We start from the raw sequence: 21,798 nt of genomic DNA, 5'->3' as shown, positions 1-21,798 counted from the left end.
TTTCCTCATGAGCTTTTTCATTTCAGCCCAAGTCTCCACCAAAGGCTCTTCAGTGGCTTAGTGAGGATGGAGAGGTGACTGCCACTTTATCTAATGTATTGCAAAAATCAGATTTTAAACACTAACACTTTTGATGAATTGGAAATACCTTCTAGTGTTAAATCTCTTTTGCAGGAATTTCGTGATGTTTTTCCATCAAGCATACCAAGTGGACTACCACCTTTGAGCATACCAAGTGGAGATAAATAAGGCAATAAATCAAGAGGACTAATAAGGCAAGGATTGCTCATGAATTTAGCAATCCAAGTGAACATTAAGTTTAATACCTTCAATTCTGTTTTGCCTAGGACTCATGCTATTTCTTACCCATCCTTTGGCCATGAGTTCATCCACTTGCTATTGTATTTCTTGCGTTTCTTGTGGATTGCTTCTATAAGCTGGCTTATTGGGTAAAGAAGCTCCTGGAATGAGATCAATTTGGTGTTCAATTCCCCTCAAAGGTGGTAGTCCACTTGGTATGCTTGATGGAAAAACATCACGAAATTCCTGCAAAAGAGATTTAACACTAGAAGGTATTTCCAATTCATCAAAAGTGTTAGTGTTTAAAATCTGATTTTTGCAATACATTAGATAAAGGGGCTGTTTAGCAAGGAACAACCTCTTCACCTCACTCTTTGTTGCCAAAAGACTCTCTCTTCTCTCAAGTGTTTCACTCCTTTTCTTTTTTTTAAATTTTTGTTCACTCTTTTTCTCAAGATCACTTTCTTTTCTCTCCAAAGAAATCTTTTCTCTCATCCTCAATTGATCCTCACACACCTCTTTAGGACTCAAAGGCTTGAGGACAATCTTTTTATTTTGGTGCACAAAAGAAATCTTATTGGAATAGCCATCATGGATGGCTTTAGTGTCAAATTGCCAAGGCCTTCCTAAAAGTATGTGGCTGGCCTCCATTGGAACTACATCACATAGCACCTTATCTTTGTATTTTCCAATGGAAATCTCCACTTCTACTTGCTGCCTCACTTGCACCTCTCCATCCTCACTAAGCCACTGAAGTTTATATGGTCTAGGATGTGGTTTAGTGTCTAAATTTAGCTTTGACACTAATCTAGCACTAGCCACATTAGCGCAACTCCCTCCATCAATAATCACCATGCAAACCTTTCCATTGATGGAACACCTTGTGTAGAAAATATTCTCCCTTTGGCTTATTTCTAAAGGACTCATTTGACTACCCATCATTCTCCTTATCATCAATAAATCTCCCTCAAGGGCCTCCTCCTCCTCCTCAATGTCACCTTCCTCTTCTTCACTAACATCAGATTGGCTAGTGTAATCCCCATTCTCCTTGAGAACCATGGTCCTTTTGGTAGGACACTCATAGGCATAATGACCCATGCCTTGACACTTAAAACATTTTATGTCTTTACTCTTCTTTTGAGGCTGTTCTAAGGTCTTAGAGGATGATTTTACATGAGAAGTAGATGCTGGATTGCTTGAAGTGGCAGTCACCTCCTTCTTATTTTTGTCCTTCCAACTAAAGGAATTATAATTAGAAGAACTCTTCTTGGTCACACTTTTTCTTTTGAGTTGTTGTTCCACTTGAATGGATTTGTGCAGCAAATCTTCTATATCAACAAATTCCTGCAATTCAACAACATCACGAATATCATTATTCAAACCCTTAATAAAACGAGCCATGGTTAGTTCCGGATCTTCTTCAACATTGGCTTGCATCATGAGCAAGTCCAATTCTTTGTAATACTCTTCAACTCCCTTGGTGCCTTGTGACAATTTTTGAAGTTTAAATTTCACATCTCTAGCATAGCTAGCTGGCACATAACGTTTCCTCATGAGCTTTTTCATTTCAGCCCAAGTCTCCACCAAAGGCTCTTCATTTCTCAACCTTTCTCTTTTCAACTTATTCCACCACACAAGTGCATAGTCTGAGAACTCAGCTGCTGCAAGTTTCACCTTTTGCTCTTCATCATAATTGTTACAAGTGAAAAGATGTTCTATTTTGAGTTCCCATTCCACATAGGCTTCCGGATCACTCTTCCCCTTAAATGGAGGAACATTAAGTTTAATACCTTCAATTCTGTTTTGCCTAGGAGCACCACCAATTCTTCCTCTCCTTTCTTCTTCATGATGTTCATAATTCTCTAATCGTTCAATTCTTCCATACAACTCCTCATTGTTTTCTCTCAATAATCTTTGCATTTGAGCATTAATAGCGTCGAACAAGAGTCTTTGTGTTCCATCCAAATGATCTCCATCTGCCATCTTCAAAAAAAACAAGAGTACTAACAAACACAAAGAAAATAGGACCTCACCACTCTTCTCACGTGTTTACACTCGTAAAAAGATCACTCTTTTTTTTTTTTTTTTAAAAGCAATTCAAAAATAGACAACACAAAGAACAAACCACAAATTTGATATTTTGTGTTAAAAGCAAGGTTCAGGGTAGGCTTAAAAAAAAAAGAAGAAAGGAATACAAAACAGTCACCTAAAATTCAAAAAGAAAACAAGGAAACTTAGGAATCAAAAACTGGAATTTTAGATAAGTTAGTAACACCCTTCAACCCAACCGAAATATTACCTTAAATTTTGAGTCTTAAGTGTTCTAAACGCATGAACCATTCAGCCACAACTTTTTTTTTTTTTTTTTTTTTTTTATATATTCACGATTTTTTTTTTTTTTTAATACTATTCAGGCCTAATTTTTGCAATGGTTCAGAAATAAAGAAAGAACACTAAGGTAATATCAATGGTAATGAGAACACTATCAGTGGGCAGCAGCCAATGCTTCATAATCCTTGATACAATTCACCATATCAGAAATAAATGCTTACTAAGAACACCATATCACTATCAGTGTTCTTTCTTAGCAAGCCAATGTTGAAGAAGATCCGGAACTAACCATGGCTCGTTTTATTAATGGTTTGAATAATGATATTCGTGATGTTGTTGAATTGCAGGAATTTGTTGATATAGAAGATTTGCTGCACAAATCCATTCAAGTGGAACAACAACTCAAAAGAAAAAGTGTGACCAAGAAGAGTTCTTCTAATTATAATTCCTTTAGTTGGAAGGACAAAAATAAGAAGGAGGTGACTGCCACTTCAAGCAATCCAGCATCTACTTCTCATGTAAAATCATCCTCTAAGACCTTAGAACAGCCTCAAAAGAAGAGTAAAGACATAAAATGTTTTAAGTGTCAAGGCATGGGTCATTATGCCTATGAGTGTCCTACCAAAAGGACCATGGTTCTCAAGGAGAATGGGGATTACACTAGCCAATCTGATGTTAGTGAAGAAGAGGAAGGTGACATTGAGGAGGAGGAGGAGGCCCTTGAGGGAGATTTATTGATGATAAGGAGAATGATGGGTAGTCAAATGAATCCTTTAGAAATAAGCCAAAGGGAGAATATTTTCCACACAAGGTGTTCCATCAATGGAAAGGTTTGCATGGTGATTATTGATGGAGGGAGTTGCGCTAATGTGGCTAGTGCTAGATTAGTGTCAAAGCTAAATTTAGACACTAAACCACATCCTAGACCATATAAACTTCAGTGGCTTAGTGAGGATGGAGAGGTGCAAGTGAGGCGGCAAGTAGAAGTGGAGATTTCCATTGGAAAATACAAAGATAAGGTGCTATGTGATGTAGTTCCAATGGAGGCCAGCCACATACTTTTAGGAAGGCCTTGGCAATTTGACACTAAAGCCGTCCATGATGGCTATTCCAATAAGATTTCTTTTGTGCACCAAAATAAAAAGATTGTCCTCAAGCCTTTGAGTCCTAAAGAGGTGTGTGAGGATCAATTGAGGATGAGAGAAAAGATTTCTTTGGAGAGAAAAGAAAGTGATCTTGAGAAAAAGAGTGAACAAAAATTTAAAAAAAAGAAAAGGAGTGAAACACTTGAGAGAAGAGAGAGTCTTTTGGCAACAAAGAGTGAGGTGAAGAGGTTGTTCCTTGCTAAACAGCCCCTTTATCTAATGTATTGCAAAAATCAGATTTTAAACACTAACACTTTTGATGAATTGGAAATACCTTCTAGTGTTAAATCTCTTTTGCAGGAATTTCGTGATGTTTTTCCATCAAGCATACCAAGTGGACTACCACCTTTGAGGGGAATTGAACACCAAATTGATCTCATTCCAGGAGCTTCTTTACCCAATAAGCCAGCTTATAGAAGCAATCCACAAGAAACGCAAGAAATACAAAAGCAAGTGGATGAACTCATGGCCAAAGGATGGGTAAGAAATAGCATGAGTCCTTGTGCTGTTCCAGTAATTTTGGTCCCTAAAAAAGATGGTACATGGAGAATGTGTTCTGACTGTAGGGCTCTAAATAACATCACCATAAAATATAGGCACCCAATTCCTAGACTTGATGATTTGCTTGATGAATTGCATGGTGCAAGTTTTTTCTCTAAAATTGATTTGAAAAGTGGGTATAATCAAATTAGAATTAGAGAGGGTGATGAATGGAAAACTGCTTTTAAAACAAAATATGGTTTGTATGAGTGGTTGGTTATGCCTTTTGGCTTAACTAATGCACCCAGTACTTTCATGAGATTGATGAACCATGTTTTGAGGGAATTTATTGGCAAATTTGTTGTAGTATATTTTGATGATATTCTTGTCTATAGCACTTCTCTTGAATTGCATGTGGAACATTTGAAATCTGTTTTGAATGTGCTGAAGGAAGAACATTTGTTTGCCAATCTTGAAAAATGTGTGTTTTGTACTGATCATGTTGTATTCCTTGGTTTTGTTGTAAGTTCTAAAGGAGTACAAGTAGATGAGGAAAAGGTTAAGGCCATCCAAGAATGGCCCACACCTAAATCCGTGAGTGAAGTGAGAAGTTTCCATGGTTTGGCAAGTTTTTATAGGAGGTTTGTTAAGGACTTTAGCACCTTGGCAGCACCTCTTAATGAAGTAGTAAAGAAACATGTGGGTTTTAAGTGGGGAGAGAAACAAGAGGAAGCCTTTGTTGCTCTTAAGCAAAGGTTAACCAATGCGCCTATTCTTGCTTTACCAAACTTTGCTAAATCTTTTGAAATTGAATGTGATGCTTCCAATGTTGGTATTGGGGCTGTGTTGTTACAAGAAGGCCATCCAATTGCTTATTTTAGTGAAAAATTACGTGGGGCTGCCCTTAACTTTTCCACTTATGATAAGGAATTGTATGCCTTGGTAAGAGCTTTGAAAACATGGCAACACTATCTTTTTCCCAAAGAATTTGTAATACATAGTGATCATGAGTCCCTAAGGTATTTGAAGGGACAAGGCAAGCTTAACAAGAGGCATGCCAAGTGGGTGGAGTTTTTGGAACAATTTCCCTATGTCATAAAACATAAAAGGGGCAAAGGGAACATTGTGGCTGATGCTTTATCAAGGAGACATACATTACTTTCCACTCTTGAAACTAAATTGCTTGGATTTGAATCTTTGAAAGAAATGTATGCTTCTGATGAAACTTTTGGTGAAATATATGCTGCATGTGAGAAATTATCTCAAAATGGGTATTTTAAGCACAATGGGTTTTTATTTAAAGAAAACAAATTGTGTGTGCCTGGATGTTCCATTAGAGAATTGCTTGTTAGTGAATCACATGGTGGTGGTTTGATGGGGCACTTTGGGATTAAAAATACTTTGGAAATTTTACAAGAACATTTTTTTTGGCCTCATATGAAACGTGATGTGCAAAAATTTTGTGAACATTGTGTTGTGTGCAAAATGGCTAAATCTAAATCATTACCGCAAGGATTGTATACTCCTTTGCCAACTCCTGAATATCCTTGGATTGACATATCTATGGACTTTGTGTTAGGACTGCCTAGAACAAAGAATGGCAAAGATTCTATTTTTGTGGTTGTTGACAGGTTCTCAAAAATGGCACATTTCATACCTTGCAAAAAGGTAGATGATGCGTGTCATGTGGCTGATTTGTTTTTCAAAGAAGTTGTGAGACTTCATGGTGTGCCAAGGAGTATTGTAAGTGATAGGGATGCTAAATTCCTTAGTCATTTTTGGAGGACTTTGTGGGGAAAGATAGGTACTAAATTATTATTTTCAACAACTTGTCACCCACAAACTGATGGACAAACTGAGGTAGTCAATAGAACTTTGGGAACCTTGCTTAGGACTGTTTTAAAAAAAAATATTAAATATTGGGAAGCAAGTTTGCCTCATGTTGAATTTGCATATAATAGGGCTGTCCATAGCACCACAAATTGTTCACCTTTTGAGGTTGTGTATGGTTTTAACCCATTGACTCCTCTTGATTTATTGCCTATGCCTAACATTTCTGTTTTTAAACATAAAGAAGGGCAGGCCAAAGCAGACTATGTGAAGAAGTTACACGAACGTGTGAAGGCTCAAATTGAGAAGAAAAATGAGAGCTACGCAAAACATGCTAACAAAGGGCGAAAGAAAGTTGTGTTTCAACCTGGTGATTGGGTTTGGGTACACATGAGAAAGGAAAGATTTCTGGAACAAAGGAAATCAAAGCTTTTGCCAAGAGGGGATGGTCCATTTCAAGTACTTGAAAGAATAAATGACAATGCTTACAAGATTGAATTGCCCGGTGAGTACAATGTTAGTTCCACTTTTAATGTTTCTGATTTATCTCTCTTTGATGTAGAAGATGGAGACTTTGATTTGAGGACAAATTCTTCTCAAGAGGGAGGGAATGAAAAATAGAACATATTTTCACTTGTAGTAAAGAAAGTGATCTTAAGCAAAGAAAGTGATAGAGATTTATTGTGTTTCACTCCTTTTCTTTTTTTTAAATTTTTGTTCACTCTTTTTCTCAAGATCACTTTCTTTTCTCTCCAAAGAAATCTTTTCTCTCATCCTCAATTGATCCTCACACACCTCTTTAGGACTCAAAGGCTTGAGGACAATCTTTTTATTTTGGTGCACAAAAGAAATCTTATTGGAATAGCCATCATGGACGGCTTTAGTCTTGGAGGACCAATGACTAGGGCGAGGACTAAAAAGGCCAAAGATGCTTTGCAACAAGTTACGGCCCTCATTCTTGAAGAAATGCCCAAAGATAACAATAAGGCCAAGATGGTGAATTGTATCAAGGATTGTGAAGTCTAATTACTCTATGGTGTTTTAGTACTTGTAATTAGTAAATAAAGGCCTAAAACTCTTGTTAAAGTGATGAGGACATGGGCAAGGATTTAGGAGCACTCAAAGGACTTGGAGGACCAATGACTAGGGCGAGGACTAAAAAGGCCAAAGATGCTTTGCAACAAGTTACGGCCCTCATTCTTGAAGAAATGCCCAAAGATAACAATAAGGCCAAGATGGTGAATTGTATCAAGGATTGTGAAGTCTAATTACTCTATGGTGTTTTAGTACTTGTAATTAGTAAATAAAGGCCTAAAACTCTTGTTAAAGTGGCTGCCAACTCTTGTTTGGGTTGCACCACTTATTGGGCTAGTTTTTAGGCAAGTTGTTTTTATCAAATAAGGTCCAAAACCTTTGGGATGAGTCAGCCATGAGGCATACCAGAGGGGTGCACGAATTTAGCATGTGTTTTATTTAATGTTTTAGTGGTCATAATTGTTAGGCTTAGTGGAAGTTCAATAATTGCCCACTAGAGTGTTTTTTTATAATATTTTGTCATTAGTGGTCATAATTCAGGTTTAGTGGAGTCCATTATTTGTCCACTAATGTAAGTGAAGGTTGTTGATTGTAAGCTATATAAGCTGCCCATAGGGATGAATAAAATCAGATCAGAATTTGAGTTTTATTTACTGAGAGTAATTCTCTAATTGTTCTTGAGTGATTCAGGAATTTAGGCATATCAAAGGATAATCCACAATTCTTTGTGTGAAGCCTTTCCTTGGGAGAGTGATTCTTCCTTCATTCCTTTTTACTGTTTCCTTACCTCCATTTCTAACATTCTAATTTTCTTACTTTCATTCCAGAAATTAAATCCCAGATTTTTAACCCAAAGGATCCTTCTATACATTCCAGAGAATTAAATCTCAGATTTTTAACCCAAAAGATCCTTCCTTACATTCCAGAAAATTAAGTTCCAGAATTTGAACCCACAAGATCCTTCTTCATTCCTTGTGCAAATTAGGAATCCTATCATTTGGTATCAGAGCTCCGGTTTTTTTTTTGGGTCATCCACATCATTTGCTGGAATTTCTTTGGGTAACATCTTTCCTTATTATTTCTCATTACCATTGATATTACCTTAGTGTTCTTTCTTTATTTCTGAACCATTGCAAAAATTAGGCCTGAATAGTATTAAAAAAAAAAATTCGTGAATATATAAAATAAAAAAAAAAAGTTGTGGCTGAATGGTTCATGCGTTTAGAACACTTAAGACTCAAAATTTAAGGTAATATTTCGGTTGGGTTGAAGGGTGTTACTAACTTATCTAAAATTCCAGTTTTGATTCCTAAGTTTCCTTGTTTTCTTTTTGAATTTTAGGTGACTGTTTTGTATTCCTTTCTTTTTTTTTAAGCCTACCCTGAACCTTGCTTTTAACACAAAATATCAAATTTGTGGTTTGTTCTTTGTGTTGTCTATTTTTGAATTGCTTTTAAAAAAAAAAAAAAAAAGAGTGATCTTTTTACGAGTGTAAACACGTGAGAAGAGTGGTGAGGTCCTATTTTCTTTGTGTTTGTTAGTACTCTTGTTTTTTTGAAGATGGCAGATGGAGATCATTTGGATGGAACACAAAGACTCTTGTTCGATGCTATTAATGCTCAAATGCAAAGATTATTGAGAGAAAACAATGAGGAGTTGTATGGAAGAATTGAACGATTAGAGAATTATGAACATCATGAAGAAGAAAGGAGAGGAAGAATTGGTGGTGCTCCTAGGCAAAACAGAATTGAAGGTATTAAACTTAATGTTCCTCCATTTAAGGGGAAGAGTGATCCGGAAGCCTATGTGGAATGGGAACTCAAAATAGAACATATTTTCACTTGTAACAATTATGATGAAGAGCAAAAGGTGAAACTTGCAGCAGCTAAGTTCTCAGACTATGCACTTGTGTGGTGGAATAAGTTGAAAAGAGAAAGGTTGAGAAATGAAGAGCCTTTGGTGGAGACTTGGGCTGAAATGAAAAAGCTCATGAGGAAACGTTATGTGCCAGCTAGCTATGCTAGAGATGTGAAATTTAAACTTCAAAAATTGTCACAAGGCACCAAGGGAGTTGAAGAGTATTACAAAGAATTGGACTTGCTCATGATTGCAAGCCAATGTTGAAGAAGATCCGGAACTAACCATGGCTCGTTTTATTAATGGTTTGAATAATGATATTCGTGATGTTGTTGAATTGCAGGAATTTGTTGATATAGAAGATTTGCTGCACAAATCCATTCAAGTGGAACAACAACTCAAAAGAAAAAGTGTGACCAAGAAGAGTTCTTCTAATTATAATTCCTTTAGTCGGAAGGACAAAAATAAGAAGGAGGTGACTGCCACTTCAAGCAATCCAGCATCTACTTCTCATGTAAAATCATCCTCTAAGACCTTAGAACAGCCTCAAAAGAAGAGTAAAGACATAAAATGCTTTAAGTGTCAAGGCATGGGTCATTATGCCTATGAGTGTCCTACCAAAAGGACCATGGTTCTCAAGGAGAATGGGGATTACACTAGCCAATCTGATGTTAGTGAAGAAGAGGATGGTGACATTGAGGAGGAGGAGGAGGCCCTTGAGGGAGATTTATTGATGATAAGGAGAATGATGGGTAGTCAAATGAGTCCTTTAGAAATAAGCCAAAGGGAGAATATTTTCCACACAAGGTGTTCCATCAATGGAAAGGTTTGCATGGTGATTATTGATGGAGGGAGTTGCGCTAATGTGGCTAGTGCTAGATTAGTGTCAAAGCTAAATTTAGACACTAAACCACATCCTAGACCATATAAACTTCAGTGGCTTAGTGAGGATGGAGAGGTGCAAGTGAGGCAGCAAGTAGAAGTGGAGATTTCCATTGGAAAATACAAAGATAAGGTGCTATGTGATGTAGTTCCAATGGAGGCCAGCCACATACTTTTAGGAAGGCCTTGGCAATTTGACACTAAAGCCGTCCATGATGGCTATTCCAATAAGATTTCTTTTGTGCACCAAAATTAAAAGATTGTCCTCAAGCCTTTGAGTCCTAAAGAGGTGTGTGAGGATCAATTGAGGATGAGAGAAAAGATTTCTTTGGAGAGAAAAGAAAGTGATCTTGAGAAAAAGAGTGAACAAAAATTTAAAAAAAAGAAAAGGAGTGAAACACTTGAGAGAAGAGAGAGTCTTTTGGCAACAAAGAGTGAGGTGAAGAGGTTGTTCCTTGCTAAACAACCCCTTTATCTAATGTATTGCAAAAATCAGATTTTAAACACTAACACTTTTGATGAATTGGAAATACCTTCTAGTGTTAAATCTCTTTTGCAGGAATTTCGTGATGTTTTTCCATCAAGCATACCAAGTGGACTACCACCTTTGAGGGGAATTGAACACCAAATTGATCTCATTCCAGGAGCTTCTTTACCCAATAAGCCAGCTTATAGAAGCAATCCACAAGAAACGCAAGAAATACAAAAGCAAGTGGATGAACTTATGGCCAAAGGATGGGTAAGAAATAGCATGAGTCCTTGTGCTGTTCCAGTAATTTTGGTCCCTAAAAAAGATGGTACATGGAGAATGTGTTCTGATTGTAGGGCTCTAAATAACATCACCATAAAATATAGGCACCCAATTCCTAGACTTGATGATTTGCTTGATGAATTGCATGGTGCAAGTTTTTTCTCTAAAATTGATTTGAAAAGTGGGTATAATCAAATTAGAATTAGAGAGGGTGATGAATGGAAAACTGCTTTTAAAACAAAATATGGTTTGTATGAGTGGTTGGTTATGCCTTTTGGCTTAACTAATGCACCCAGTACTTTCATGAGATTGATGAACCATGTTTTGAGGGAATTTATTGGCAAATTTGTTGTAGTATATTTTGATGATATTCTTGTCTATAGCACTTCTCTTGAATTGCATGTGGAACATTTGAAATCTGTTTTGAATGTGCTTAAGGAAGAACATTTGTTTGCCAATCTTGAAAAATGTGTGTTCTGTACTGATCATGTTGTATTCCTTGGTTTTGTTGTAAGTTCTAAAGGAGTACAAGTAGATGAGGAAAAGGTTAAGGCCGTCCAAGAATGGCCCACACCTAAATCCGTGAGTGAAGTGAGAAGTTTCCATGGTTTGGCAAGTTTTTATAGGAGGTTTGTTAAGGACTTTAGCACCTTGGCAGCACCTCTTAATGAAGTAGTAAAGAAACATGTGGGTTTTAAGTGGGGAGAGAAACAAGAGGAAGCCTTTGTTGCTCTTAAGCAAAGGTTAACCAATGTGCCTATTCTTGCTTTACCAAACTTTGCTAAATCTTTTGAAATTGAATGTGATGCTTCCAATGTTGGTATTGGGGCTGTGTTGTTACAAGAAGGCCATCCAATTGCTTATTTTAGTGAAAAATTACGTGGGGCTGCCCTTAACTTTTCCACTTATGATAAGGAATTGTATGCCTTGGTAAGAGCTTTGAAAACATGGCAACACTATCTTTTTCCCAAAGAATTTGTAATACATAGTGATCATGAGTCCCTAAGGTATTTGAAGGGACAAGGCAAGCTTAACAAGAGGCATGCCAAGTGGGTGGAGTTTTTGGAACAATTTCCCTATGTCATAAAACATAAAAGGGGCAAAGGGAACATTGTGGCTGATGCTTTATCAAGGAGACATACATTACTTTCCACTCTTGAAACTAAATTGCTTGGATTTGAATCTTTGAAAGAAATGTATGCTTCTGATGAAACTTTTGGTGAAATATATGCTGCATGTGAGAAATTATCTCAAAATGGGTATTTTAAGCACAATGGGTTTTTATTTAAAGAAAACAAATTGTGTGTGCCTGCATGTTCCATTAGAGAATTGCTTGTTAGTGAATCACATGGTGGTGGTTTGATGGGGCACTTTGGGATTAAAAAGACTTTGGAAATTTTACAAGAACATTTCTTTTGGCCTCATATGAAACGTGATGTGCAAAAATTTTGTGAACATTGTGTTGTGTGCAAAATGGCTAAATCTAAATCATTACCGCAAGGATTGTATACTCCTTTGCCAACTCCTGAATATCCTTGGATTGACATATCTATGGACTTTGTGTTAGGACTGCCTAGAACAAAGAATGGCAAAGATTCTATTTTTGTGGTTGTTGACAGGTTCTCAAAAATGGCACATTTCATACCTTGCAAAAAGGTAGATGATGCGTGTCATGTGGCTGATTTGTTTTTCAAAGAAGTTGTGAGACTTCATGGTGTGCCAAGGAGTATTGTAAGTGATAGGGATGCTAAATTCCTTAGTCATTTTTGGAGGACTTTGTGGGGAAAGATAGGTACTAAATTATTATTTTCAACAACTTGTCACCCACAAACTGATGGACAAACTGAAGTAGTCAATAGAACTTTGGGAACCTTGCTTAGGACTGTTTTAAAAAAAAATAATAAGTATTGGGAAGCAAGTTTGCCTCATGTTGAATTTGCATATAATAGGGCTGTCCATAGCACCACAAATTGTTCACCTTTTGAGGTTGTGTATGGTTTTAACCCATTGACTCCTCTTGATTTATTGCCTGTGCCTAACATTTCTGTTTTTAAACATAAAGAAGGGCAGGCCAAAGCAGACTATGTGAAGAAGTTACATGAACGTGTGAAGGCTCAAATTGAGAAGAAAAATGAGAGCTACGCAAAACATGCTAACAAAGGGCGAAAGAAAGTTGTGTTTCAACCTGGTGATTGGGTTTGGGTACACATGAGAAAGGAAAGATTTCCGGAACAAAGGAAATCAAAGCTTTTGCCAAGAGGGGATGGTCCATTTCAAGTACTTGAAAGAATAAATGACAATGCTTACAAGATTGAATTGCCCGGTGAGTACAATGTTAGTTTCACTTTTAATGTTTCTGATTTATCTCTCTTTGATGTAGAAGATGGAGACTTTGATTTGAGGACAAATTCTTCTCACGAGGGAGGGAATGATGAGGACATGGGCAAGGATTTAGGAGCACTCAAAGGACTTGGAGGACCAATGACTAGGGCGAGGACTAAAAAGGCCAAAGATGCTTTGCAACAAGTTACGGCCCTCATTCTTGAAGAAATGCCCAAAGATAACAATAAGGCCAAGATGGTGAATTGTATCAAGGATTGTGAAGTCTAATTACTCTATGGTGTTTTAGTACTTGTAATTAGTAAATAAAGGCCTAAAACTCTTGTTAAAGTGATGAGGACATGGGCAAGGATTTAGGAGCACTCAAAGGACTTGGAGGACCAATGACTAGGGCGAGGACTAAAAAGGCCAAAGATGCTTTGCAACAAGTTACGGCCCTCATTCTTGAAGAAATGCCCAAAGATAACAATAAGGCCAAGATGGTGAATTGTATCAAGGATTGTGAAGTCTAATTACTCTATGGTGTTTTAGTACTTGTAATTAGTAAATAAAGGCCTAAAACTCTTGTTAAAGTGGCTGCCAACTCTTGTTTGGGTTGCACCACTTATTGGGCTAGTTTTTAGGCAAGTTGTTTTTATCAAATAAGGTCCAAAACCTTTGGGATGAGTCAGCCATGAGGCATACCAGAGGGGTGCACGAATTTAGCATGTGTTTTATTTAATGTTTTAGTGGTCATAATTGTTAGGCTTAGTGGAAGTTCAATAATTGCCCACTAGAGTGTTTTTTTATAATATTTTGTCATTAGTGGTCATAATTCAGGTTTAGTGGAGTCCATTATTTGTCCACTAATGTAAGTGAAGGTTGTTGATTGTAAGCTATATAAGCTGCCCATAGGGATGAATAAAATCAGATCAGAATTTGAGTTTTATTTACTGAGAGTAATTCTCTAATTGTTCTTGAGTGATTCAGGAATTTAGGCATATCAAAGGATAATCCACAATTCTTTGTGTGAAGCCTTTCCTTGGGAGAGTGATTCTTCCTTCATTCCTTTTTACTGTTTCCTTACCTCCATTTCTAACATTCTAATTTTCTTACTTTCATTCCAGAAATTAAATCCCAGATTTTTAACCCAAAGGATCCTTCTATACATTCCAGAGAATTAAATCTCAGATTTTTAACCCAAAAGATCCTTCCTTACATTCCAGAAAATTAAGTTCCAGAATTTGAACCCAAAAGATCCTTCTTCATTCCTTGTGCAAATTAGGAATCCTATCATTGGGTCTCTTGGAAGATGAGGCCATTTTGTGGTTAAAGGTGGGTTCTTTGTTGGAGATGAAGAAGATGAAGAAGAAAGTGTGATAGAGGGGTTAGGGTTTGTGTGAGAGTTGAGAGAATGTATGGGTATTTGTAGAATAAGAAGTTTAGGTGTTTTAAAAGCCCTAGGCACCGAATTGGGTAGAGGAGAGGTGCCACTTATTAAGAGAAGTGGGAGGTTGGGGGTTGGCGCGAATAAAACCATTCAAAAACTGTCTAGAAAACCAAGGGTCGTGCAAATAATCGATTATCTATACAAATAATCGATTATTTGTATCAGTAAAATCCTTTGAAAAACCTTTTCTGCACTAAATAATCGATTATTTCAGAGGGTCATTTCCTCTCACTTGCCCAAATAATCGATTATTGCCCAAATAATCGATTATTCTCCTAGGCTCACTTACAATAATCGATTATTCCAGAGAAGTTTTGCTTCTCTTATTTCTAACCTTTTAAATCATTCCTATATCATTTCAACTCTTAAACTACTTTCTTATGCATCATATTTCATACATCAACCAAGTTTCAATCAAGTAATCAAACTCAAGTGCACATTCACAATCAATTCAAACAAGACTCATTAATAATTCCAAGTTCAATTCGCAATTGATTAAACCTATCTCGTGGTAGAGGTTTTGTAAATATATCAGCTAATTGTTTATTTGTTTCAACAAACTCTACAACACAATCATTCTTATGAACATGATCTCTTAAAAAACGATGTCTTATTTCTATATGTTTTGTCCTAGAGTGCAAAATTGGATTTTTGGTTAGATTTATTGCACTTGTGTTATCACATCTCAATGGAATTTTGTTCAACATAGTTCCATAATCTTTTAGTTGTTGTTTCATCCATAGAATTTGTGCACAATAACTTCCGGAAGCTATATATTCAACCTCAGCTGTACTTAAAGCAACACATGCTTGCTTTTTACTATGCCATGAGACAAGTGCACTTCCAAGTAGGTGACAAGTACCACTTGTGCTTTTCCTATCAAGTCTACACCTAGTATAGTCTGAATCTGAATAACCTATCAAACATAGTGAGACTCCTTTTGGATACCCTAAACCTACATTAGTTGTTCCTATTAGATATTTAAGAATTCTTTTTACAGATTTCATGTGAGACTCTTTTGGATTTTCCTTAAATCTTGCACACAAGCACACAAAAAACATTATATCAGGTCTACTAGCTGTCAAATATAAAAGTGATCCAATGATAACTCTATATTTTAAGTTGTCAACAGCTATCCCTTTCTCATCTAAGTCAAGATTGCATGCGTTTGGTATTGGTGTTGTAGCCTCCTTGCACCCTTCCATACCAAACTTCTTCAACAGTTCATTGCAATACTTGCTTTGAGTTATAAAGATTCCATCACTCATTTATTTGATTTGCAACCCCAAGAAAAATGTAAGCTCTCCCATCATTGACATTTCAAATTCACCTTGCATGGTCTTAGCAAATTCTTTGCATAGAGTGATATTAGTAGATCCAAAAACAATGTCATCCACATAGATTTGAACATACATTGTATCATTTTTAAACTTCTTCACAAACAATGTATTATCTACTTTACCTCTAACATAGTCATTCTCAATCAAAAATTTGCTCAACCTATCATACCATGATCTTGGAGCTTGTTTCAAGTCATAGAGTGCCTTTTTAAGTTTGTACACATGATTAGGATACTTAAAATCAACAAAACCTGGTGGTTGCTCCACATACACATCTTCTTGTATTAAACCATTTATAAAAGCACTTTTCACATCCATATGGTAAAGCTTGAAATTCATTATTGAAGCATAAGCAAGAAGTAATCTAATGGCTTTTATCCTTGCTACAGGGGAAAAAGTCTCATCATAATCAATTTCCTCTTCTTGATAATAGTCATATGTACAATGTAATATTGTATTTTTTATCTCTATAGACTAAGGTGTTCGAAATGTCATTAATGAACTTAACCTTAGTGAGTGTTGTAAACCTATGTATCCTCTCCATGAGAGTAACCCAAACCCTCAAACATAAGTCTCTATAAAACTAAGGTAGCAAACCTTAGAGAGTGTAGAAAATTCCCAATTCTCTCTATGAGAGTTATGTATGCACTCAAACCAAAACTGTCTAGCCAACATTGTAAAGCCTGAAAAGGCTAGGAAAAGAATACTTGTAAAGCCTGGAGGGGCTTGTCAAAGAATACTCACTGCTAGCCAGAAGTGGCTGAGAAGAATATACTAGTGTTGGTGAGTGAAGCCGATGGGCCAGGAGTGGTCGAGAATACTTGGAGAACCAGAAGTGGTTTAAGAATACTAGCGTTGGTGAGTGAAGCCGACGGGCCAAGAGTGGTCGAGAATACTTGGAGAACCAAAAGTGATTTACGAATACTAGCGTTGGTGAGTGAAGCCGACGAGCCAGGAGTGGTCGAGAATACTTGGAGAACCAAAAGTGGTTTAAGAATACTAGCGTTGGCGAGTGAAGCTGACAGGCCAGGAATGGTCAAGAATACTCAAGTCCAGGAGTGGACGATAATACTAAATGTTCTTCATTTCATATCTAGTGGAACCCTTCAAGTTGAAGGAGACTGGACGTAGCTCAGTTGAGCGAACCAGTATAAAATGATTATATTGTTTTATTTATATTTCAGATGCAAATCCTTCTTGATTGATAAATCATATTAAAATCTTCGTCTACTAATTGTTCCTCATTAAAACCATTTTTCAGACGAAGATGCAAATTTTGTTTAGAAAACATATCATACTGAAAAGTTTTATCTACTGCTTATCCTTAAATGAAACTATCTTCAAAATGGAAAATGCAAGAACTTTAATTATCATTATAAACCATTTTCCTAGTAGATGATAAAATCTTTCAGACGTAATGAGATTATGTTTAGCAAATTCTGCATAACCGTTTGACATCTAAAAGTACATTGGACGAAGAACATGACTATTGCGAAGATGATTTTAAAAATACCCTTGTTCACACGCACACATATTCAACCCCCCCTTCTATGTGTTTTTCCGCTAACCTTAGCTTGCACCATTACGGGCCAAACAACCAACCTTTTAAGGTTTGATGTTGAGACCTATATATAGTCTTGCGAAATCTGCCCGTTACAAGTGTCCGTTGAAGAAGACATAGTCGTTCACGACCCATTTGATCTTGTCATTTAATACTCAGATTCTTGCATTAAATGTTGCTTCTTATGATAGACCTTGTGTGAAGTGTTCTCTGTCTTCGTAGTAGCAGTGTCTAAGTTTAGCAAAGACCTAGGAACCTTTTTGTCTTTTTCTGGTCTCATAGTTGTGAAGTTTTGTCCTTGTTTGAGAAAGTAATGTACTTTTCTTGACACATGCATGCTTCTAGTTCTGCGCTTTGATTTTCTCCTTTCCTCTTTTCTTCTTTCAATTCAGATGACTCCGTGTGTTCTCCTGTGAGTGTGGACGATATTCAAATTATCTTTTGAAGCTTGATTTCTCAGGTGATTGCGTGACATTCTTCATCTACGTCTGGTAGTCTATATGTAGCTCAGTACTTTGACCTTTGTCTGAGCATTCATCATCAAGGTATTAACTTTTCCTTTCGTCTGGTCAACTTATATATATGGTGAGACTTTCTATTTCTTCTAGAGTTTCTTTTTGGTCGTTGACCATCTTATGTCTGAGTCTTTATGTTTTGCCTTAGATTTGTGTTTGACGCACTATCGTCTTGTTCTTCATTTTACTTGTTCTTATGTTTTTCTGAAACACTAAAACACTTGTTAGAGATAATAACATGTATTATATTTGTCTCACGCAAAACCTTGTTAGGAGTTTCTTCGTCGATCTTAACATTCTTGGTTTTCGTCTGTTTATTTGAGTCTCCGTCTGGTCAACTGCCATCGTCCATGGTCTTGTATCATCTGAGGCTTCATTATTTTCCTTCTTGTGCTCTTTGTGGGTGTCTTTGTCTGATGTATTCCCTTCATTTTCTCAGCCTTTATCCAATGATTGGCTCATATCTCTTGGTTCTGGTATGGATGCATATTCTCTATTCTTCAACTTGCCTGTACTTATATCTGAAACACTAACACACTTGTTAGAAATAACAACATGTATTATATTTGTCTCATTCAAAACTTTACTAGAAATTGCTTTCGTCTTCGTCTGACTTAACAATATCTCAAACCAAACCCAAGGTCTCTTTTTGTAAAGCCAGTGGGAATAGGGATAAAACACCTGGCAGACGCCAGAGTAAGACCAAAGACATGAGGACTAAACAGAAAAAGACCAAAGAAAATCTGGATACCAAAATCTCAAATAATCTTTATTGCAGATATCCTTAATGGGAAGAATAAAGAATTCACATTGGTACCTTAATCTGGATACCTATTGTGAATAATGTTCTATAGTGGGTATACTATAGTCTTTGACAAAGATGTATGCATAATCAAAAAAGATGATGGATCTGTACTTTTTATTACTCAAAGAAAGAATAAGCACTATAAGATTAATTTGACTAGTTTGAACAAACAAAAGGTAATACATCTGTACTATCTGTACCGCTATGCCGAGCTCGAGCTCGATATCACAGCGAGGAGTGACCTCAGACACGCGCTAGGCGACGTCGACCCACTATCCAATTAGGTCACAACTGATCTCGGGCCCAAAGCCCAGATAAACCCTAATTCACACTAAGGTACGTGCATTATTTATACGAGACATATACATCCACAAATACTAACTTTAGCATCAGAGTCTTTTTTGCAGGTACCACCCCCACTTAGAACAACAACCGTACTCAGCGAAAGAGGCTCACCGATCTTGCCAGCAAATCGTCCCTACGACCGATCCCCGGTAAGAACATTTGGCGCCCACCGTGGGGCCGATCAAGACAACTCTTATCGGCCACGCTTATGGTTTTCACCCGAAGCCATAGTAGACGAGCAACAGACGACCTAGATCGCACAACTAGAATGGACAACGAAGCAACATTGAGAAGACTGATCAAACAGGTCAAACAGATATGGCAGCAACACGTTGTCGACCTGCAGAGCATTCGTGCCAAGCACGAAACTGACCTCGCAGTGCTGCGTGCCGCAAATGAAACTGACCTAGCGGTGCTCCGTGCCGAGAACAAGCGCATTCGCGCCCAGCTCCCTTGGCGCCCCTTTGATCAACCCCCTCAACCAAGTAGCCAACACGAGGAAGAGGGGCACTCGGTTTCTCAACCACCGACTACACCTAGGGCACCGACCCCCAAGCCTACCACACATCGGTCGCACGTGCCAACGAATAGGTCGGCCCATGAAGTCAGCAACGCGCCCGCCCAGGATCCAGGACATAGGGCAAGCATCCGCCGCCACCCCTTCGTGGATGGCATTATGGAGACGCCCCTCCCTTTTGGATGGAAGCCTCTCAACATCGACCATTATGACGACACTGCTGACCCGGATAAACATATCGACCTATATGTTACACAGGTAAACTTGTACACTAATTGATAGAAGAAGTAGGAGAAATGAAGATGTGAACTCCTCCAAGCTTCTTCTAGGCACGGATCTTCTTCAAAGGAGATGTAGACCGAATGGATGGAAGCTCAAAATGGATGAGAAATTGCGGATTAGAAGACCTAATCCATAGAAGGAAGTATCCAAGCTCAAGCTACAAGGGATTGCACACTTCAAAGGGAAGGAAACTAGGTTTTCCTAAGGAATTTTGAAGGCACTCTCTAAAGCTCTCTCTCTTGGAATTTCGGTGACTCTTGAATGGCTGAATTCAATTCAGATATCTCATATATTCAAAAGTGATTACAATGTGTAGGAGAAACACTTAAGTAGGGACGGTTTTGGCACCTAGACTAAACTACACAAGTTGGCGCCTAAAATTTGAATTCAAATTGGAAATTTGAATTCAAATTTTGGTGCACATGGGTGTGGCCGTGAGTTTAGGTATCTAATGTGCATCTAGGTCTGATTTGAGAGTCATTTAGGGTTAATTTGAGTGTCACATGTTCAGCCACCAATTGGTGCAAAACATGTGACTCAAATGTAACTTAAATGGCTTCCAAATTAAACCTAATTTAACCTAGTTAACCTACTTTAGTATTTCTTGTATTTTCCTAATCTAATGACCTAAATACAATGGTCAAACAAATACAATGGAAAGGAAAAATTACAAGAATGAAAATGAGCCCAATATTGGGTACCAAAAGCCCAAAGGCCCATGAAGCCCAAAACTAGGCCCAACAAGCCTAAAACCTAAAATGCTACTCTATGTGGTCCAAAATACAAGACCAAAATATATGATACCTATACTAACATGATGTATACAAAACATATGAAAATAGCTATAACAAAATATGGCCCATGAAAAGTTCAACTTGGGCCTTCCTAGGCCCAATGGGCCCGATGGGCCCTGACTGGCCCAAACCTTTATGTCTAGCCAACTCCTCTTGGATCTTTGAGTATGTCACCTCTTGCACTCCAAAGCATGATTCCATCATCCCCTCCCTCTTGAAAAGGATTTGTCCTCAAATCTCGAGGATGAATGGAAGAAGAAAAATTAACACTTACATATAAAACATGCAAGGAATAAGAAGTAACATGGTAAGAGAAAAGATCATGGATCCTAAGAGGAGTCCTAGTATCTAACCTAACAAAGAAAGATAAAATATTAGACTCTTTAGAAATAGGCTCCTCTTCTAAGCATAACCTAGAAGTAAAACCTAAAAATGTAAGAACACTATGACTAAGACAATGAAAAGACTGTTTTTTAAACACTACAATATCTTGCCTAAAGTACCCTAAATGGTATCCTAGGCTTTTCCTAAAATATAAAGAAAATACTACTAAAAAACGTCCTAAACAATTTTGGATTTGATTGTTTATTAGATATCATAGTCATATAATCTATTTTTGTCTTGTAGGGAAGGAAACATATTAAGTTCAAAAAAATAAGAACTTCCCATAAGATCAAGCATAGAATATAGATCTTTACAAGTTATATCTACTAAACAATGTAAACCAAAAATTGGGTGCTTTATGAAATCCAAAGAAATACTTCCTTCCTTGTGCACCTTCAAGGAAGTAGTATAAGGAGTAACACTAGGTATAGTCCACTCCTTCTTCACTATATCTCGAAGTTGAGAAGAATTCTTTACTTGAAATTCATTTTGTTCCTCATTCTCAACTTTAAGATAAGTGGCAGCATTAGGATAAGAGTCAAGACTTTTATGAATAAAGAGAGTTCTTTTCAAATCTTGCTTGGTCATAAAATAACTCTCCTTGGTCACAAAGGTTTTAATGGAATCCCCTTTTTCCACACTCTTTCCTTCTTTTCTTTCTTTATTTCTTTTTCTTTTCATTTGCTTTTGATCCTCAAACACTTGGGGTGGTGTTAAAGGATTAAAAACAATTTCCTTATTTTTATGAGTGAAAGTTATTTTGTTAGTAAGGCCATCATGTATAGTTTGTTTATCAAATTGCCATGGCCTACCAAGCAAAATATGACAAGCTTCCATAGGGATCACATCACATAAAACTTTGTCTTTATAATCCC

General features: G+C 37.1%; 2 protein-coding genes across 2 annotated transcripts; one reads left to right on the top strand and one right to left on the bottom strand.

Moving 5' to 3' along the window:
• Nucleotides 1-396: 396 nt before the first annotated feature.
• Nucleotides 397-2,283, bottom strand: LOC145949952 (uncharacterized). Its single transcript, XM_083060860.1, has 2 exons — nucleotides 817-2,283; nucleotides 397-546 (listed from the first exon to the last, which is right to left on the bottom strand). Exons 1-2 carry the CDS (start codon nucleotides 2,281-2,283, stop codon nucleotides 397-399), a joined length of 1,617 nt encoding a protein of 538 aa, XP_082916986.1.
• A 610-nt stretch (nucleotides 2,284-2,893) lies between these two features.
• Nucleotides 2,894-6,468, top strand: LOC145949519 (uncharacterized). Its single transcript, XM_083059521.1, has 2 exons — nucleotides 2,894-4,256; nucleotides 6,331-6,468. Exons 1-2 carry the CDS (start codon nucleotides 2,922-2,924, stop codon nucleotides 6,355-6,357), a joined length of 1,362 nt encoding a protein of 453 aa, XP_082915647.1. The 5' UTR covers nucleotides 2,894-2,921; the 3' UTR covers nucleotides 6,358-6,468.
• The last annotated feature ends 15,330 nt before the right edge of the window (nucleotides 6,469-21,798 follow it).

The sequence above is a fragment of the Cajanus cajan genome, chromosome 7 (assembly GCF_000230855.2).
Source record: "Cajanus cajan strain Asha chromosome 7, NIPB_CcT2T_4, whole genome shotgun sequence".
Lineage (NCBI taxonomy): Eukaryota > Viridiplantae > Streptophyta > Magnoliopsida > Fabales > Fabaceae > Cajanus > Cajanus cajan.
The sequence above is the reverse complement of the archived record's forward strand: the minus strand, read 5'-3'. Positions and strand labels throughout refer to the sequence as shown.